Raw genomic sequence first — 18,014 nt, 5'->3', positions numbered from 1 at the left:
AGTGCTACATTGAGAAAAATTAATAGCTTACGTGTTGCATATATCTTATATTTGACCACTTGATTCTGAATGGTTTCTTTTTAAAAATATTTTACGGGTTTTATCTGGTTTCCTTAACCAGATTGCAATTTCCTGTGGGTGATAGTCCCACACATTGTCAGAATCCTAGCAGGAATGAGAATAATTGCTATTATTTATCTTCTCTTGCTATGTGTTAGAAATGTGCTAACCACTTTACATACAGTATCTTATTTAATACTTACAACAACATTATGAGTCACAAGCTATTATTATCCCCTTCTGAAATATGTGAATTTGAGGCTTCATTAGGTAGTTGTTTGTCTTAGGTCTCACAGCTCATGGGTGGCTGAGTAGTGAGTCTCAGTGTTCCTGACTTAATCCTATGAATACTCTTCCTCTAGAATGCATAGTGTCATCCTTATCCCTTACTTAAAATGAGTCACAGCAAAAATAGTCTGCCTGGAAAGTCTTCTTGCTTTCTGACTATCCCTGCCAAGATTTTGCCTACCCTGTCTTTTCCATTAAATACCTTTAGGCCTACTTCCATGAAAACTTTCCCAGTAACCACAGGCAATCTCTCTCTTTTCTGTCTTGTTGATTATTCCTCCGAAAATATCTCAAATTTGTTTCCTTATTGCTATTGTGACTGCCCTAATTCAAGCCTCCATATTCTTTCTCCACATTTCCAGAAATAACCTCTTAAACAAAAAGTGATTAATTTGGGTTTCCCAAAGGGTCTACTATAAACTGAATGTTTGTGTCCTCCAAGATGTATATGTTGAAACTTAATTCCCAATGTCACGGAATCTGGAGTTCTCATGCATGGAGTTAGTGCTCACATGAGAGAGATTCTAGAGTTCCCTCACCCCTTCTGCCATGTGAGAACCTAGTGCAAAGTCTGCCATCTATGAACCAGGAAGCAGGCTCTCATCAGACATGGATTCTGCCAGTGCTTTGATGTTGGACTTCCCAGTCTCCAGAACCATGAGAAAAAAATTCTGTTGTTTATAAGCCACCCAGTCTATGGTATTGCATTACAGCAGCTCAAACAGATGAATACAGACTCAACAGATAGAATTCAGGGGGTGGTCTGTGAACTTTAATAAGAAAAATTACATCTTTATCTTCACCAACCTCAAATGGAAATTTAGCATCTTCCATTTCATTTAGTATTTCTTTTTATTTCATTCCCAGAGGTAGACAACACACAACAGTAGCATTAGCCCTCTGACTTGGTTCCCCATAGAAATCAGATATTTTCCATCACATTACAAGCTATTGCAAACATCTGAACATTTCATTTATGTTCATCTACCTTATAATTATAGACCCACTATGAGATCTTATATAATCAGTTAATAAAGGAGTACATATATAACTTTATCACAAATGTTTTTTTCTAAAAAATATTCTGATAAACTGTATTTCAATAGGATTACTTTCCTTTGTAATTTGAAAACATTCTGAAGAGGAGACCATATGCTTCAGTAAGCTACCAAACAGGTCTAAGGCAGAAAAGTTGAAGAATCTCAGTTCTAAATGAATTCCCTGCTTTCACTACTGTGCCAAGAGTAGCATTTTCCATACTACGGCTAGGAAGTTAATTTAAAAATATAAATGGGCTCATATCATGCTCTTAGTCAAAACCTCTCATAGTTTGTCATTCTACTTTGTAGAGAACAAAAACATCTTAAAACAGCCTGTGAAGCTTGCATGCTTCGGGCCTGCCCATCTTTCCAATTTTGTGTGTGGCCTCCTTCCCTTCCCCACACAAGCCTTCACTAATTTTGTGGAAGCTCCAAGTTCTCTTATGCCTTAGAGCTTCATTTATACAACTCCCCGGAGTATTTTTTCCCCCATTTTCTCCATTTTCTCCATAGGCTGGTTTCTTCTCTTCCTTTAGGAGTCAGCTGAAATATTGCCTCTTTGCAGAGTCTTTACTGACCGCTTCATCCAATAATGACTTCCCTCATCATGTTCTTTCAGAGCACCCTGTTCTTTCCATTTACAGAAAAACGTTTCTCACAATTTATAATGACAAGCGTCGTTTATTTATTTGCTGTTTGATGTATGTCTTTCCTTTTAGGCACTATGCTCTATGAAGGCAGAAACTGTATCTGCTTTATCCACTGTATAATCAGTGGCAGACACAAAGTAGACACTCAGATAACTGCTGAAGGAGTTCTCAAACAATCTTACTCAATAAATATTCTATTCAACTAATATTTATTTACTGAGTACCTAATTTGCCGGGCATAGGTCTGGATATTTGGGATAATAAAGGAACAAAATATACAAAGATTCCTGTCCTTGTGGAACTTATGCAATATTCTAGGCTTCTAATTCAGACTCAGATGAAAAAACACACACTAATTAAACTGGAAATATATGAACAAGTAGTTTTTAAATGTCAGGCAACAGGTAGGACAGGACAGTGACCCGTGAGAAAAGGGAGATAAGATAAGCCCCGTGATTGTCCCAGTTGACTGTTTAAAAAAGGGGTCCCTGGGTGGTTCAGTTGGTTAAGCATCCGACTTCGGCTCAGGTCATGATCTCACAGGTCATAAGTTTGAACCCCACATCAGGCTCTCTGCTGTTAGCACAGAGTCTGCTTCAGAGCCTCTGTGCACTCCCCATCTTCCCCCTCCCCCACTTGCTCTCTCTCTCTCTCTCAAAAGTCAATGTTTAAAAAAAAAAAGGGAAAACTGTTTTTAGGCCATGGCATAGGGAAGGGCTACCCAAACAGAGTTCAGGGATCTCCCTGAGTTGAAGAGAGAGTAACAGAGAATAAAGTGCTACACAGACACAGAATGAGAGGGAGACAGAAAGTGTGAGCTCTGGAGGTTTCCAGAGGATTCCTTTTGAGTCATTAGCTGAATACTGATCAGCACATATGTGGGAGAAGACTGCTTGAAGCTGTACAAAAAAAATTCAGAAAGGATCAACTGAATAATCCCTGGTGATCACGCAGGGCTGGAAAAGTTTGTGCCTCCACGATCTCATAACAGATGGGGGATTGACCAGAGTCCTAAAAAGGGTATTGCTTCAGAAGGGGTACCAAATCGGCCTAGGTTAAAGGCTGTTGTGGACCCACCTGCCAATGTTCAAAAGTAAGCCTTGAATAGATCAAATGCTTCTAAGTAACTTAATTGCACTAGAGAACAAAACCCCCAAATATTAAAGGGAATACAAAAAAATTCCAGTATGCCACAATGTCTAGAATCCAATAAAAAAAAATCAGGCATGTAATTAAGTGTGAAAAAAAATCTCTCCCTTATAAGGAGAAAAATTGATCCAAAGAAAAAGACCCAGAATTGACACAGATGATAAAATTAATAGATAAGGAGGTTTGTTGTTAAAATAGCTATTTTAAATATTGTCCATACAATCAAGAAGATAGAAGAAAGCAAAACATGATAGAAAGAGACATGGAAGATATTTAAAAGACCCAAATCACATCTCTGGAGATAAAAAAAAAAAAAAATACATTGGATGGAATTAACAGATTTAGACACTACAGAAGAAAAGATGAGTGAATTTGAAAACGACAATAGGAACTCCCCAAAATTAAGTACAGAGAGAAAATAGGCTGATAAAATATGAACACAAAATATTAAGCTAGAAAACAACTTGAAGGGCCTGAATACACATGTAATGGGGGTCTCGAAAGGAGAGGAGATAAGTTGTGGGTGGAGAAGAAGGAAGAAACAATATCTGAAGCCATAGTGGCTGAAAGAGACATAATGGCTGATGAAAACAACAAGTCCACAGGCTCAAGTAACCCAGAAAACCTCAAATGAAGCAACATGAATCAAACTATACCAATATACAGCATAAAGAAATTGCTTATATAGTATTTGAGTGGGAGAATTCTATATATAATTGCGTATATAGAATTTGAGTGAGAGAACAGAAAAGAAACAATTGTAGTTAGAGAGAATGTTAGAAGGTAGTAAATTTTATAAGGAAATGGAAAGTAAAGCAGGGTAAAAGAGATTATGAATGTGGGTGTGTGCAGTGGGGGTGGGGAACAGATTACAATAGTTGGGCTTAATTGAGAAGGTAATTAATCTTTGGGTAAAAACTTACAGAAAGAAGGGGAGGCACTGACTTGCACTGGAAAGGAGCACTCAGAATGCTGGTGTGGAGAACACGGAGTACTTTTGGGGAGTCAAGGGAGGAAGGAGAGATTGCCCTGGAGTCTACCACTGTAATCTAAGAGAGAGGTGGCAGTGGTTCAGAAGTGGTGTGAAGTAATATAATTCTAGATAAACGGTATTTGAATGTAGACTCACCAGGAATTTATGACAGACTGGAGATAGGGTGTGAATGCAAAAGAACTGGTAAGGATAATTCTTAAAGTTGTGGGACTGAACAAGTAGAAAGACGAAGCTGTTCTCATTTCAGCTGGTGAAAGCTGCAGGGAGAGAAGTTTTGGGGGTGAGATCAAGAATACAGGTTCGGTTTGAAATTAAAATGCTATCAGTGGGATATACAGTGCTGGAGTTTGAGAGAGATGTAGATGAGAGCTATAAATTTGGGAGTCAGGGCCCTACAGATAGTGGATAAAGCCTTGGGAAGGAATAAGATCATCAAGAGAGCATGTTTAGATAGAAAAGAGAGGGACAAGGACTGAACCCCGGGACACTTCAATGTAAGAAGCTGGGGAGCTCAAGCAGAGCCAGGAAAGGGAATTTAGATGGAGTAGCCTGTGAAAGTAGGGGCTGCTGAGAGCCAAATGCTGAAGAAAATGCTTCAAGGCATAAGGAATCACTAACCATGTCAAATGCTACCAGTAGGCCACGTCCGATGAAACTGAGAATTGACTTAGTTAGATTTAGCCAACTGCAGCCCTCAGCAACCTTGGTGAGAGAAGGTTTAAGAGAATGGTGGGAGTGAAAGTCTCACTGAACAGGTTGAAGAGCAAATTGGGGGGCACGTGGGTGGCTCAGTCAGTTGAGCACCTGACTCTTGATTTTGGCTCAGGTCATGATCTCAGGGTTGTGGGATCGAGCCCCATGTTGGGCTCTGCACTGAGTGTGGAGCCTGCTTAAGATTCTCTTCTCTCCTTCCATCCCTCCCACCACTCGTGCTCTTTCTCTCTAAAACAATATTGAAAAAAAAAAAAGAGCAAATGGGGCCTCCTCCTCCTTCATGAACAGTTCAGTCTTAAAGAGATTGGTGGGACTAAGCAGGGGGGGCTCCACACTAGGTCAGAGGCCCACGGTGGGATGTCAGAGCTTAAGCAGGGTGAGGAGAGCATCTGTACAGGGGATAGGAGTGTAGGAGCCCAAGTGGGAGGCGAATGCATTCATGTTGGGAGGAGAGGCCATGGAATATGGGACCTTGGTTCCCTACAGGAGAGTTGACCAGATAAGGACAAGGGGAGCCAGGACCCTCTCTGTCAGTGAAGGAAGTTACAAATACGGGAAGTGGAAAAGCTAGAATGTACTGTGGTGTAGGACAGGACCTGGTGGTGTCGGTGTGAACTCATGCTTACATATACATGGATACACAAGAAAGAAAGAAATGCAGATGTAAAAGTGTGTGTGTGTGTGTGTGTAGTATTCTCTAACTCCGTCCACTGAGAGGGACTAAGAGTAGCAACACCTCAAACGCTTCAGCAATGACAACACCTAGCATCCAGAGTTTCATTTCTAAACACCATTCTCATAGGAACTAGTGCTCTTGGAGAAAGGATGATTCTAGGGCTGGGGCAAGAAAATAACAAGAGGCCCCTACACCATCATCTTTTTGTACCAAACACTAAAGAGGCACTCAAACAATGATGGAGTCATGTCAAAAGGACACAGTAGCTAGCTTCTCAGTCTGTGTCAATTAAAACATCAAAATAAATGATGGCAGTAGCAATTATAAACCACCGAATAAAAGAGGAAACCATGAGTCCATATCAATATAATTAAATACGTTTTTAAAAATAGAATGTTTGTGGGGCGCCTGGGTGGCTCAGTTGGTTAAGCATCCGACCTCGGCTCATGTCACGATTTTGTGGTTTATGGGTTCGAGCCCCACACTGGGCTCTGTGCTGACAGCTCAGAGCCTGGAACCTGCTTCAGATTCTATGTATCGCTCTCTGTGCCCCTCCCCTGCTCACGCTTTGTCTCTTTCTCCCTTAAAAATAAATGAACATTAAAAAAATTTTTTTAATAAAAGAATAAAATGTTTGTTGAGGGGTAGGATAGTTATAGATCTCAAGGTCCCTCCCCCCAAATACAAATGTTGCTGAACTACAAAAGACAAAAGAAGAACTTTACATGAAGAAACTTGAAAATAACACCTTAATTAAGTAATCAAAGTTAACATCACAGTGACAATTTGAAATCACATGTCACTGATAGAATGCAATGAGACAAATATCCCCATCAATTCTATATCAATGCCCCAGTTTTGTTAACTGAATTTAATCATGAAGAAATACTAGACAAACCCAAATTGAGTGGTATTCCACAAAATAGACGGCCCATAATCTTCAAAAGTGCCAAGGTCATGAAAGTCAAGGAAGTCTATGGACAGGACAACTAAATGCAACACATGATTCTGAACTAGGTTCTCTTGCTAAAGGGGATATTATTATTATTAGGGTGATTTGCAATACTTAAATGAGGTCTGAGGATTAGAAAGTAGCAACATATCAATGTTAACTTTCTAATTCTGATGACTGTACTTTATGATTATGTAGAAGAATGTTTTTACTTACAGAAAGTACACACTAAAGTATTTGGAAGTGATGGGGCAGCTGTTGACAACTTATTTTCAAATGGTTCAGGGGAAAACAAAATTCTATGTACTATATTCACAACCCTGTTGTACCTTTGAGATTACTTCCAGAGGAAAAATAATGTTTCAAAAGAAAGGGAAAATCAGAGGTAGTGAATACAGACAACTTCTTCAAGAAGTTCTGCAAAGCAGAGTAAACAAATGAGGCAGCTGCTGGGAGAGGAAGTGGGTAAGTCAAGAGAAAAAAATTAAAAATTTTATTTAAGGGGGCGCCTGGGTGGCTCAGTCAGTTAAGCATCTGATTTTGGCTCAGGTCATGACCTCACGGTTCGTGGGTTCAAGCCCTGTGCTGGGCTCTGTGCTGACAGCTCAGAACCTGGAGCCTGCTTCAGATTCTGTGTCTCCCTCCCTCTCTCTCTCTGCCCCTCCCATGCCCATGCTCTCTCTCTCTCAAAAATAAATAAACATTAAAAAAATTTTTCTTCAAGATGGAGAAATAACACTGTGTCTGTACATTGTTGGAACTGACGAAATAGAGAACCAAGACTGATGATTTAGGATGGGCAGATGGTGGAGCGTGTCCTCAGGCAGGGAGATGACATCTGTTGCACAGGTAAAGGAATGACATTTGATAAGCGTGTGCATGTCCCCAGACTGACCACTGCTGACGCCCAGCTATCCGGCAATCTCTCCAAACGAGACCGGGGCTGAGGACACCGGAGGGAAGAAAGGGTCACTCCACACAGTCCCAACAAAGGCTGCCACACTATGATTTTAGGCTCTGAAAACATAGGAAGCCACCCTAGGCAGATACCATGACAGCTCTGAGAAGCAGGTGTTAAGGTAAAAATCAGACCCAAGAATTTAAACAGTATGTAAGGATATACATCTGTCTTCATTACATTCTGAGATCGAGACGCATTTTAAAATTGATGTCGCAAAATGCTTGCAAGCCATCAGGCAAAGAAGTAAGCACTGACAGGTGGTCACTGCCTATGTATGCGGGAAGTCTCATGTGTGAGATGGCAATCAACCCTCTCAGTTGAGTTGCCTGAAAGGCACCACCCAAAGTTGACTTAACTTTAACTTGTTGCTTTAAAGGACCTCAAAGATTGTGCTGGGATGGAGGCCTGAAACAGGAAGTGATTATGAACATTGAACATCGCCCGTCATAGGCATGGTGACGTACCTGAAGGCAAAGAAACTGCCAACCTCAGGAAGAGACAGAATTTCCAAAGTAGGAGAGATTGGTCTGACATTTGTCTAGAAAGGTCTTTTGCTCAGGTCAAAAGCAACTGGCTACTTTTAAGCCTTCATTTTTCTTTGAACCATTAATATGTAATTCATGTAAGAAAAAATGCAAATGTTCAGTTTAACACTAGTGAATGCAGAAGAAACCTCAGTATTCTTTGACATGCTTCTCAACATCATGGTGTCTGTATCACTGCGGGTGGCCATAATTGAGTAGAAAGGATCTTTCCTGGGTGTGAGGAGTACCCAGGGTCAAACTTTGATTGCAATACTACAGAAAGTAAAATTGTATGGATAAATATCTACTATTTTTTATTTATAAAATAATGAGTGAATATTCTAAGTTCTCTTCCCCTCTCCTCTCCTCCAAGGGTGGTATTAAACTAATGTTGTATCTATAGGATTTTTTTTAAAGGAAATAGAATGATATTTTTGAAATTAATAACTTGAAAATAGTCACCAAAAAAGTACATTTATTTAATAAAAAAGAAAGACACTGAAAAGTGTCACCCAAAATAGTTACATTTTTAAAAAGGGAGACTTCATCTGGCCTGAAAACTGGGCTATCCAGAGAAATTCATTTTCTAGGGATTTCAAATCATCAAGGTTTAACAGTACTTCTGTAGCCCCTAGGTACAATGTGTAAGGCTAAGCATGTGTGTGGTGCTTAACAAATACCTACTGAATTTTTAAAAGTTATATCAACTGTCACAAAAATGAAGTGCCAAGCTCAATTATTAACGTATGTGTGAATTCAATTTAAAATTTTTTGCTTCATTATCCGCAAATTGAAAGAATTAGGACTGGCCAATGCTGAACACAACCCTTTCTTCTTTAAGTCCTTTGACATACTGTACTGATTTTATAGTCCCTGAAAATTCTCTCAATTGGCCTATGAGGAGGACAGTATCTTATTCTCCCTAATAAATCAAATGCAAGCATTTTGGGGAAGAGATGTTAAAACTTTCATTTCAAATGCTGGAGAAAAACTTCAAAAGCCTCAAACTTAGGATGTATGTCCCCTCTCTAGTACCAAGTGTGATGTCTAACTGGTCTTTTTTCAGTACCATTTTTTTTTTTTATGATTGGTACAATTCCAATCTTTTATGAATCAATCATCAGAAAGATGATTTCTTCCTCTCTCTCTCTCTCTCCCTTTGCCCCTCCCCCAGCCTCTAAGAAAAAGGAACCTTTGTCTTTAATTCAATAATTTACACATATTTGTCAGTTATGAAAATCGGGTCTATTTTTATGTTGAACTGTTTTAAAAAGAAGGTGTACTATAAACGCTGGCTACTTATAATCATACATATGACATGAAACTATTTGCCCGTCCTCTCTTCATTTTTGCATTTCAGTGAAACTTCTCCTGTGATCACAGTTTTATTTAGCCAGTTTATATTCAGGCTTGCAATTTCCCAAACCATAAATGTCACTGGAAATATCACATGGAGTATAGCTCCTGATGTCCTGTTATATGACGTTCTTAACACATGAACTTAAAGTTATCCACTCAAAAAGAGTTTCTGGAATGCCTGAGTACTCCACTGCCCTGACGGATGCAGACAGGTGAATGACGTGGTCTTTGACTTTGAGGACTGTAGTCTAGTTGGAAAAATTTGTTTGATGAAAATGGTCAGAATGGCAAGAGATTCAAGGACAAATGGGGATTGGAGCTGACCCTTAAAAGGGGAGTAAGATTTGGACAGGGTCTTAGTCAATTCAGGTTCTGTAACAAAATATCGTAGAATGGGTGGATTATAAACAACAGAAATTTATTCCTCACAGTTCTGGAGAGTGGAAAGTCTAAGAACAGAGTGCTGGCAGATTCAGCATCTGGCGGGAGTCCACTTCCTGGTTCAAAGATGTTTTCTTACTATTACCTCCCACGATGGAAGGGATGAGGGACCTCCCTGGGGTCTCTTTTTTTTTTTTTTTTTAATTTTTTAAAATATCTATCTATCTATCTATCTATTTATTTATTTATGAGACAGAGAGAGACAGAGCACGAGTAGGGGAAGGGCAGAGAGACAGGGAGACACAGAATCTGAAGCAGGCTCCAGGCTCTGAGCTGTCAGCACAGAGCCCGACGCAGGACTCGAGCCCACAGACCGCAAGATCATGACCTGAGCTGAAGTTGGATGCTCGACCGACTGAGCCACCCAGGCACCCTGTGGGGTCTCTTTTTAAAAGGGCACTAATCCTATTCATGAAGGCTCACCCCTCCTGACCTAATCATCCTCCAAAGGCCCACCTCCAAATACCATCATATTGGGGGTTAGGATTTTAACATATGAACTTTTTTTTTGAGGAGTCGGGGATACAAACATTGACTCTGTAGTAGATATGAAAAGAATAAGGAGAAAGGCATTCTCAGTGAGGGACCCAGAATAACCAGAGAGGTGGGAATTTACAGAGCATATTCTTGGGGGAGAAAGGGGGAGTAAGGGAACAAGTTGGAAAGGTCTATTTGGGATAAATGAGAAATAAATTTGACGTTTTTATGTGGGGTCAATTTATGGAGCATCCAATTAGTTAAGAAGCACTCATTTCACCCACGCCCCTGGCCTTGGCTTTCTTTTTTTCTTACATTTACATTATTCTTTATTATGCTAACCATGCCCTCCGTCAGAAAGCATCTTTCCAGCCTACAATGATTCTCACTCCTCCTTAAGTATCCATTCCTTTCCCATTCATGTGGGTGTGTTAATTCCTAGGAGCAATGTTTGTGCAATGTGGTTCTATTCTAATGTCCATTGATTAGAGCTGTAGATGGCTCACTCTTGCTAGTACAGAAATGCCACTCTAGGAATATGCACTTGAAAAGGAATTAAATCAATCTATCACCTCTTCATGGAGGTGGAAGTGACATGGGATCCTGGGAGCTGTGGGCAGCCATCATATCTGCCACACGGAACAGGCAGCTGAGAAATCTATTCTTGGGAAAAGAAAGAGACACACAAAGGGAGGCAGAGACATGTAACAGAGCTCTCCCAGTTTCCAATGGGCTTCCAGCTCTTATTTCTATTGCTTACCCAGCTACATTTCTGCTCTTGGAATCTGAGACACACTGTATCTTTTATAATCAATCCCCTCTTCCTGCTTAAGTGAGCTTGGGTTAGGCTCCTATTATTAGAAACCCAAGGAGCCCTAATATAGTGGTGAATAAATAGATTTACTGAAGTCCTGCTGTCCTTTACTTTTGGACATGCTCTCTCAACTTGTGCTCGAAGGACAAGCTTCCTTTTATTTGTCTCTGCTCAACATCAGTGTGAGTATATTGCTGTTTCATACATCTGAGTGCCACAGTTCTATGTCCCTCTCCGTTCCTGTCGCCAGATCCCTTCCCAGCTTCCTTAAGTTTCTCTTTACTTTCTGTCCTTGAATTAAATGCTAACAAAGAAACACAGAAAGGCTGGGAGTATAATTTATATATGCCTGAGGCTTATGAACAGATAATGGATTCATTAGCCCAATTCTCCCAGGATCTGTGATGCAAAGGGATAGGACACAAGAAGGTTTAAAAATGAATATGCTATTCAGATCCTCTTACTGTACAGCTTCTCTCTGCAGCCCAAGTTATTCTGGAGGCCACAGGAGGGATAGGGCCGTGCCTGCTGATGGGACTCTGGAAGCTCCAGGGCCACTGTGTTCCCAGCCCCCTGTTTCTTGTGGCCTCAGCCACAGTGGGCTCTGTCACATGTACATACCACCACCACTGCCCTTTATAGCTTAAAGAGGTCGCTACTCTGACTGCAAAATCACAAACATGGGATCTTCAGAGAGAAGCTCTCTCTTGCTGATGGGATCATGCATGCACAGCAGGTGGAGAAGCCTGAGTGCTCAGAAGCCTTTGAAGGGACTCCTGAAGGCACATACCCCAGCCCTAAACCATCTAGCTGTCAACTGTCAACACAGTCGCAGTTTAGCCAACAGCTGAACTAAAAATAATCTGACACTTCACCACAGCGTGCCTGCCTGGCTCTGATGTGCAGAACAAATACAGAAATACAAGCTGCTGCTGTATTTCCAACAATGTGAGGTCTAATGACATAGTGAGGGTCCAGAGATTTGGATATGAAGATTGCCTAGGAAGATCACCACCCAGGGCCGGCTTTATTAGATGAACGCTTCGTCTCTCTTGCCGTGGTGATTCCGTTGGTATCTTCGGAAGAAGTATACAAAGGGAACTGGGGTGTGGTGCTGGCTTCTTTCTGATGATATTTGGAGATTATGCTTCTTGGCTATCTTATTTATGTCAGTGATAGGTCGTGTTCATATTTTCTGTAACCGCTTCCTAGACTAGGAAGGGGGATCAAGGAGATCCTTGAGGGCAAGAGCCATGTTTTCATCTTTATCTGTCTCTGTCTCTCTAGGACCTAGCAAAGGTCTGGCAATCCAAAAAGCTGTCAGTAAAATATTTGTTAGATAAAAGAATAGATGAACAACTGAAAATCAGTAAAAATCCAACCTTATGATGAGGGTCTGGGAAAGCTTCTCAAAGGATGTAATGATTGGTCTGAGCCTTCAAGGAGTCGCCAGAGTTAGTAAAGCAGAGAGACAGAAAGAAGGTGAGTGAATGTTCCAGGCATTTGAAATTTCCATCAAGAGCATCAGAAGTGGCTCAGTATGGCAGGTTGGCAAAAAGAAGGGGATGAAGCTGAAAAGAGGGGCAGAGGCCAGAAGCACCTTGCATACTCTGCTAACGGTTTGGATTTTATTTTATAGGTGATGGGAAGCATGAAAAGATTTTCTATAGGAAAGGAACATAATGAGATTTTCTTATAGAAAATTTTCATTGGCAGCAATGTGGAGGATAGTTGATGGCACGGATGGAGACAGGGTTGAGATGGGATTTCAGGGATCAACTAGGAGCCCCTTGTAGTCAGTCACTCAGGTGAGGGAGGATGGAGATCTGACTTATGGCTGAACAGGCCTATTTCTGTCTTCTCTCTCCCACTGCCAGCTTTTCATCACCTCCAGTACCATCACATCCTCCTTCGGGAGAAGATCTGAGAATGCTGAAGAGTAACAGAAAATGCCAACCACAACAGTGCCTCACAAACACTTTTATCTTAGTTGGGGTGCCCTGAAAGGCAAAGTGACATTTTCCAGAAGGTCCATGGGTAAAACCTTCCTCTGTTCCCGTCCCTCCCAAAGAAGAACTAAATGTCTCATTTTGATGTGACAATCCTTGAACAACCTCACTTCTCTCAGCAGTCACTGTGCTACTTTTTCAGCAAGGGGGTAAGAAAGAAGAGGCAAAAGGAAAAGACGAGATGAAGAAGGTGGTAAAGGAGCAAGGCAGATGGTGAGGACCCTTTATTTATCTCATTCATGAATAAAGAAGAAGAGTTAAAGCTGTTGAAAGAAGAGAAGCTGTTTACATCTTATAGCCCCATTATCAGAACTCAAAAAAGAAGATTAAAATAGATAGATGTCCATGGACATTTGCTTAGCTTACTTATGAGGGAATACCATCACCCCCTTCACTCTCGAGCATGTATCTGATAGGAGTTAGAAGGAACAAACCCTGGGTACCAGGCTGCCTCAGTCGGGTGAGCATGCAACTCTTGACATCAGGGTCATGAGTCCAAGCCCCATGGTGGGTGTAAATTTTTACTTAAATTAAAAAAAAAAAGGAGCAAATCCCTTCCCCTAGGTTCTTAACCTTGGCTTTACATTGAAACTAAGTGATAATTAAAAACAAAACACACACACACATACACACACACAAACCTGATGCCTGAATCATAACTCAAGAGATTCTGACTTAATTAGTCTAGAGTGTTATCTTGGAATTGATCTTTTCATAGAGTTCCCTGAGTAATCTGAGTGTACAGGTGGGCGGAGAACTATTGTTCTAGACCAGGGGGTCAGTCAAGTTTTCAGTAAAAGGCCAGAGAGTAAACATTTTATGTTTTGAGGGTCACGTGGTCTCTGTTGTAACTACTCTGCTCTGCTGTTGTAGTGGGAAAGTAGCTATAGACAATATGTAAATTAATGGCTGTGTTATAATAAACCCTTATTTATAAAAATAAATGTTCTGGCTCATGAGCTTTAAGTTACTGACCCTTGATCTACAAGCATACTCCAAAGGTTGGGTAGATAGTTTAGGCTGCTAACTCAGGTATGGAGAAAATAGTAAAAATATTCTAGTTTTAAAAAGAATTTGGGGGGGGGGCGCCTGGGTGGCTCAGTTGGTTAAGCGTCCGACTTCGGCTCAGGTCATGATCTCGCGGCCCGTGAGTTCAAGCCCCGCGTCAGGCTCTGTGCTGACAGCTCAGAGCCTGGAGCCTGTTTCAGATTCTGTGTCTCCCTCTCTCTCTGCCCCTCCCCCATTCATGCTCTGTCTCTCTTTGTCTCAAAAATAAATAAACGTTAAAAAAAATTAAAAAAAAAAAAAAAAAAAGAATTTGGCACTTGGAAGAATGTTCTAGTGTTATTTTAATAAAATGAGATACATTTCTGAGTTTCACTTGATAAAATACTTTCATTTACCCACTATGCTGTTTGACTTCTCCTTAGGGAGACCATGTGTGATTTCAGTGTTTTGAAGAAAAGAAATCCAATGAGGTATAAAAGAGTGAAGAATCATAACCTGCAGTGGTGAATAGAAGGATTAATCATGACAGGATTAATCAAGAGAGACACTTAAACTTAGAGCCTAAACCAAGACAGAAAAGTTAAAACCCAAATAAGAAGACAGTCTCTACAAAGTTAGGGAGGTCAACTGGTGACCTGATACGTTTTGTGTGTTCTCCAATCTCCTTGGCTAGATCTCAGCCATGAGCCAAAGTTTTTCATTTGTTTGTTTTGCTGTTATTGTTTTGTTTTTAAGTCTACATGGAGAACCAGTTTTAATCTATGCTGTCATTTCATTTGAGAGAAATCTGGAGAAAGCAAAGACACATTAGAAAAATGAACGTTTGCCCAATCATTAAGTTTCTCTCTTGCCCTCACTGCTTTCATCACTCTCTATAGAAGGGAAGTCAAGTGACAGGTGGCTGCAAGCCACGCTCCTCATAATCGAGGCTGGAGGAGTGGTGTGGGCTACGTGGTCCTCACCTTTATCCTATCGATGTTGGCCTCCATCTTCAGCTGTTCTACCAGCTTCCTGGCTTGTGCTATGCTGGCGGTGTTGTTGCTGGCCATTGGAATGCTGGGTAGGCTTTTCAGATACACTGAAAGAAAACAGGAAGGAAGAATGCATCAGGGAATTCATGGGCTGCCAAATGCACAGGCTCATCATATCCGGGGGTGTCGAAAGAGTGGCTGTGGTCAGGTCTGGCTCTCCCAGCCCTCTACATCCCCAGTCCAGCACTGAGTCTGATTGCAGGCAGACCAGAAGATGAGGTGTGTTTTTCCAAATACCTGCCCTCCCCACCTCACTGCCCTGCCCCTGCCCCCCCCCCACATCCATCTGCACTTCTTCCCCTTCTTCAGAGAAGCACAATGAAGCACAATGAAACACAATGTTTACGAAATCACTTAGAATAAGATGTACTGCTGAATCAAGAAAGCAAGTCATTAAAGTTATCTTATGAAATGAGTTCAAAATAGTAAGGGTGACAATATACATTATTACTGCTGTTATTTTTCAGGTGCTATTGTCAGATACTCTGTTAAGTGCCCTCAGAGGGTAAACAATGGAAGGCAAGCAGAGAGAGGAATGGTACATTATATAATCCTTTAGGACTAAAGACACCAGGTTTGCAATGTTCTCCTGATGGGCTCAAACACCAGCTTTATAGTTAACTGTAATCACCTCAGCCTATTATACTGCAAGGACTCTATACAGGATGTGTGGCTTTTCAGTGTTGTTTATCCAGCATTTTAAAAAATAGTCATTTCTCTCTACTCTATTTGAAATATGGCTAGATTCACAACCATGTACTTGATTCACAACTTTTCATTTATAACAACAAGGGGGAAGGATTGCCATGTCTGAATTGTTAATTACATCAATGAGTTCACAGAATTCTGGTGAATTCTTTATTAAGTATAATGGACTTACTACTTTTCTAAATATGGAAATGGAACACAAATGTTCAGAGAGTGGAATTCTGCACCTATGTAAATTGTGAGATGGTTTCTTTGCCTCTGGCTTTGCCAGATTTCCTCCCCATCTTTGCTCCCATCCCCTTCAGGTCCTATCCCAATTTCATTTTCTCTTCTAATTCTTTCTTGACCCACCATCTCATTTGATTTTTGTCATTCATCTCGGAAAGTACCCTATTTTATTTTTGGTACCCATTTCCCCCACATTCTGATCACGTCTCGCTCTATGTTAAGGTGCCATATGCTATTTCAGGACTGTCTGTATAGATGTGCCCCTCATGGTCACTGACACCCAATAGTGAAGCAATGTCTGAGAGCAGCAATCTAACTAGAGTGCATGACACAAGAAATGAGAGGCAATAAAGCCTTGCTTCAGTCAACAGTTGAATCTTGTTCTGAAGACATTATATTAAAAACTGTGACTTCTGCTAGCTTTGGGCAGTATTTTAATTCAGGGATAAAGTCTAATCAGGCTACCATCACAAAAAGGAAAGAGAACACATAGAAAACCTGGGGAAGGAAGAATGACCCATAGTAAGTTCAATGTAAGACTGTCTCTTATTCAGTAAAAATCAAGAAACAATTTTTAATGACCAAAAAAGCATAAGTATGCAAATTATTTCCTTTGGTTCTTGTATCTTGGCATCTTATTCTTCACGACAAAAGAAGAAATTATGTATAACTCTCTGTAAACAAAGAGGTCCCTTCATAGTGTTATTTTATAAAGAAGACTGCAAAATCAGCCACCCCAACGGCACTTACAGTATAAACTGGAAGATAATTAACTGTTCTCTCAACTTATTTTCAAAGGCGTCAGAGACAATAAAGTGGGAAGGAAGACTGAAGGGATTTCGAAGCCACAAAGATCTCTGAGCACTACTTTCATATGCTTGAAGATCAAGGGAGGGATCTTTATGTAAAAACAAAAAAAAATAAGAAGAGGCTTTGACAATTACGATTTCATCAGCATAATTGGGGACCCAATCATCTCCCCCACAGGGAAATTACGTATCCCCAAATGGAATAAAAATCTAACACCCTTGCAAAATGTCACAAGACCAAGATGGAATTTTGAATTACCAAGTTAGGGTAGTCTAACTCTTTCATTCATTCAAAGTTGGAAGTAGTTATGATCCACAAGACCCTGGACACTGTTCTGTGAAGTTAACATTTCTTCTGAATTAGAATTTATCACACTAGAATACAAATTATCACAGAATTATCAAATACTCATTGGCGCTGAGGGAGCTTTGGGAGTCTGGCCAGCTATTCTTCTGCCCTTGAATTTAAACCAGATTACGTAGCAACTTGTGTCAGAGACCACAGCTTGCCTCCAAATAGTCAAATACTGCTTCTCCTCTTCTTCATTAGTAATGACAATTTTTTTTTCTTTTTAACAGAGACCACAAGAACCCTGAATTTTAGCTGGGCAGACTTTACTGAAATATATATTCTCCGGTCTCCCTTGCAGGCCGTTATAGCTCTATGACCAAGTTTTGGCCAATAAGATATAGGCAGAAGTGCCCTTGAAGGGAGCGGGGTGTGTTCTTTGCCTCCCTTTCCTCCTGCTACTGGCCTAGAAGACAGTCTTGTTGGCTATAGTGCTCCATCTTGAACTGTTAGGTTTCACACCAGGGTGAGAAGGAAAGATCCGGGTGCTTACTGATACTGTAGAGCCACAATACCAGTTGTGACCTGGTTATGTAAAGAGAAATAAGTACTATTTTGTTTATACCACCATTATTAAGAGTTTTTCAGTTATTGGACAACAGATCTGCCACTGAGTAAATGACCCATTGTTTTCATGTGAATATCTTAGGAAAGTCTGTGTCCTAATGCCTTTTCATGTTCCTTGGGAAAGCTATGGCTGTCCCAAGGAGACTGAGACAGAAAATGTCTGAGTTTTCTATTGCTCCTGTATCACATTACTACAAATATAGGAG

General features: G+C 40.6%; 1 protein-coding gene across 2 annotated transcripts in view; it reads right to left on the bottom strand.

Moving 5' to 3' along the window:
- The window catches only part of GNG2 (G protein subunit gamma 2), a 120,899-nt gene that overhangs the window by 10,849 nt on the left and 92,036 nt on the right, over positions 1 to 18,014 (bottom strand). For both annotated transcript variants that reach the window (XM_042989697.1, XM_015544485.2), the window contains one exon: positions 15,079 to 15,194. In XM_042989697.1, the coding sequence (XP_042845631.1) occupies positions 15,079 to 15,165 (87 nt within the window). In that variant the 5' untranslated portion in view covers positions 15,166 to 15,194. The remainder of the gene's footprint in view (positions 1 to 15,078; positions 15,195 to 18,014) is intronic.

Source organism: Panthera tigris, chromosome B3 (genome assembly GCF_018350195.1).
Source record: "Panthera tigris isolate Pti1 chromosome B3, P.tigris_Pti1_mat1.1, whole genome shotgun sequence".
NCBI lineage: Eukaryota > Metazoa > Chordata > Mammalia > Carnivora > Felidae > Panthera > Panthera tigris.
The sequence above is the reverse complement of the archived record's forward strand: the minus strand, read 5'-3'. Positions and strand labels throughout refer to the sequence as shown.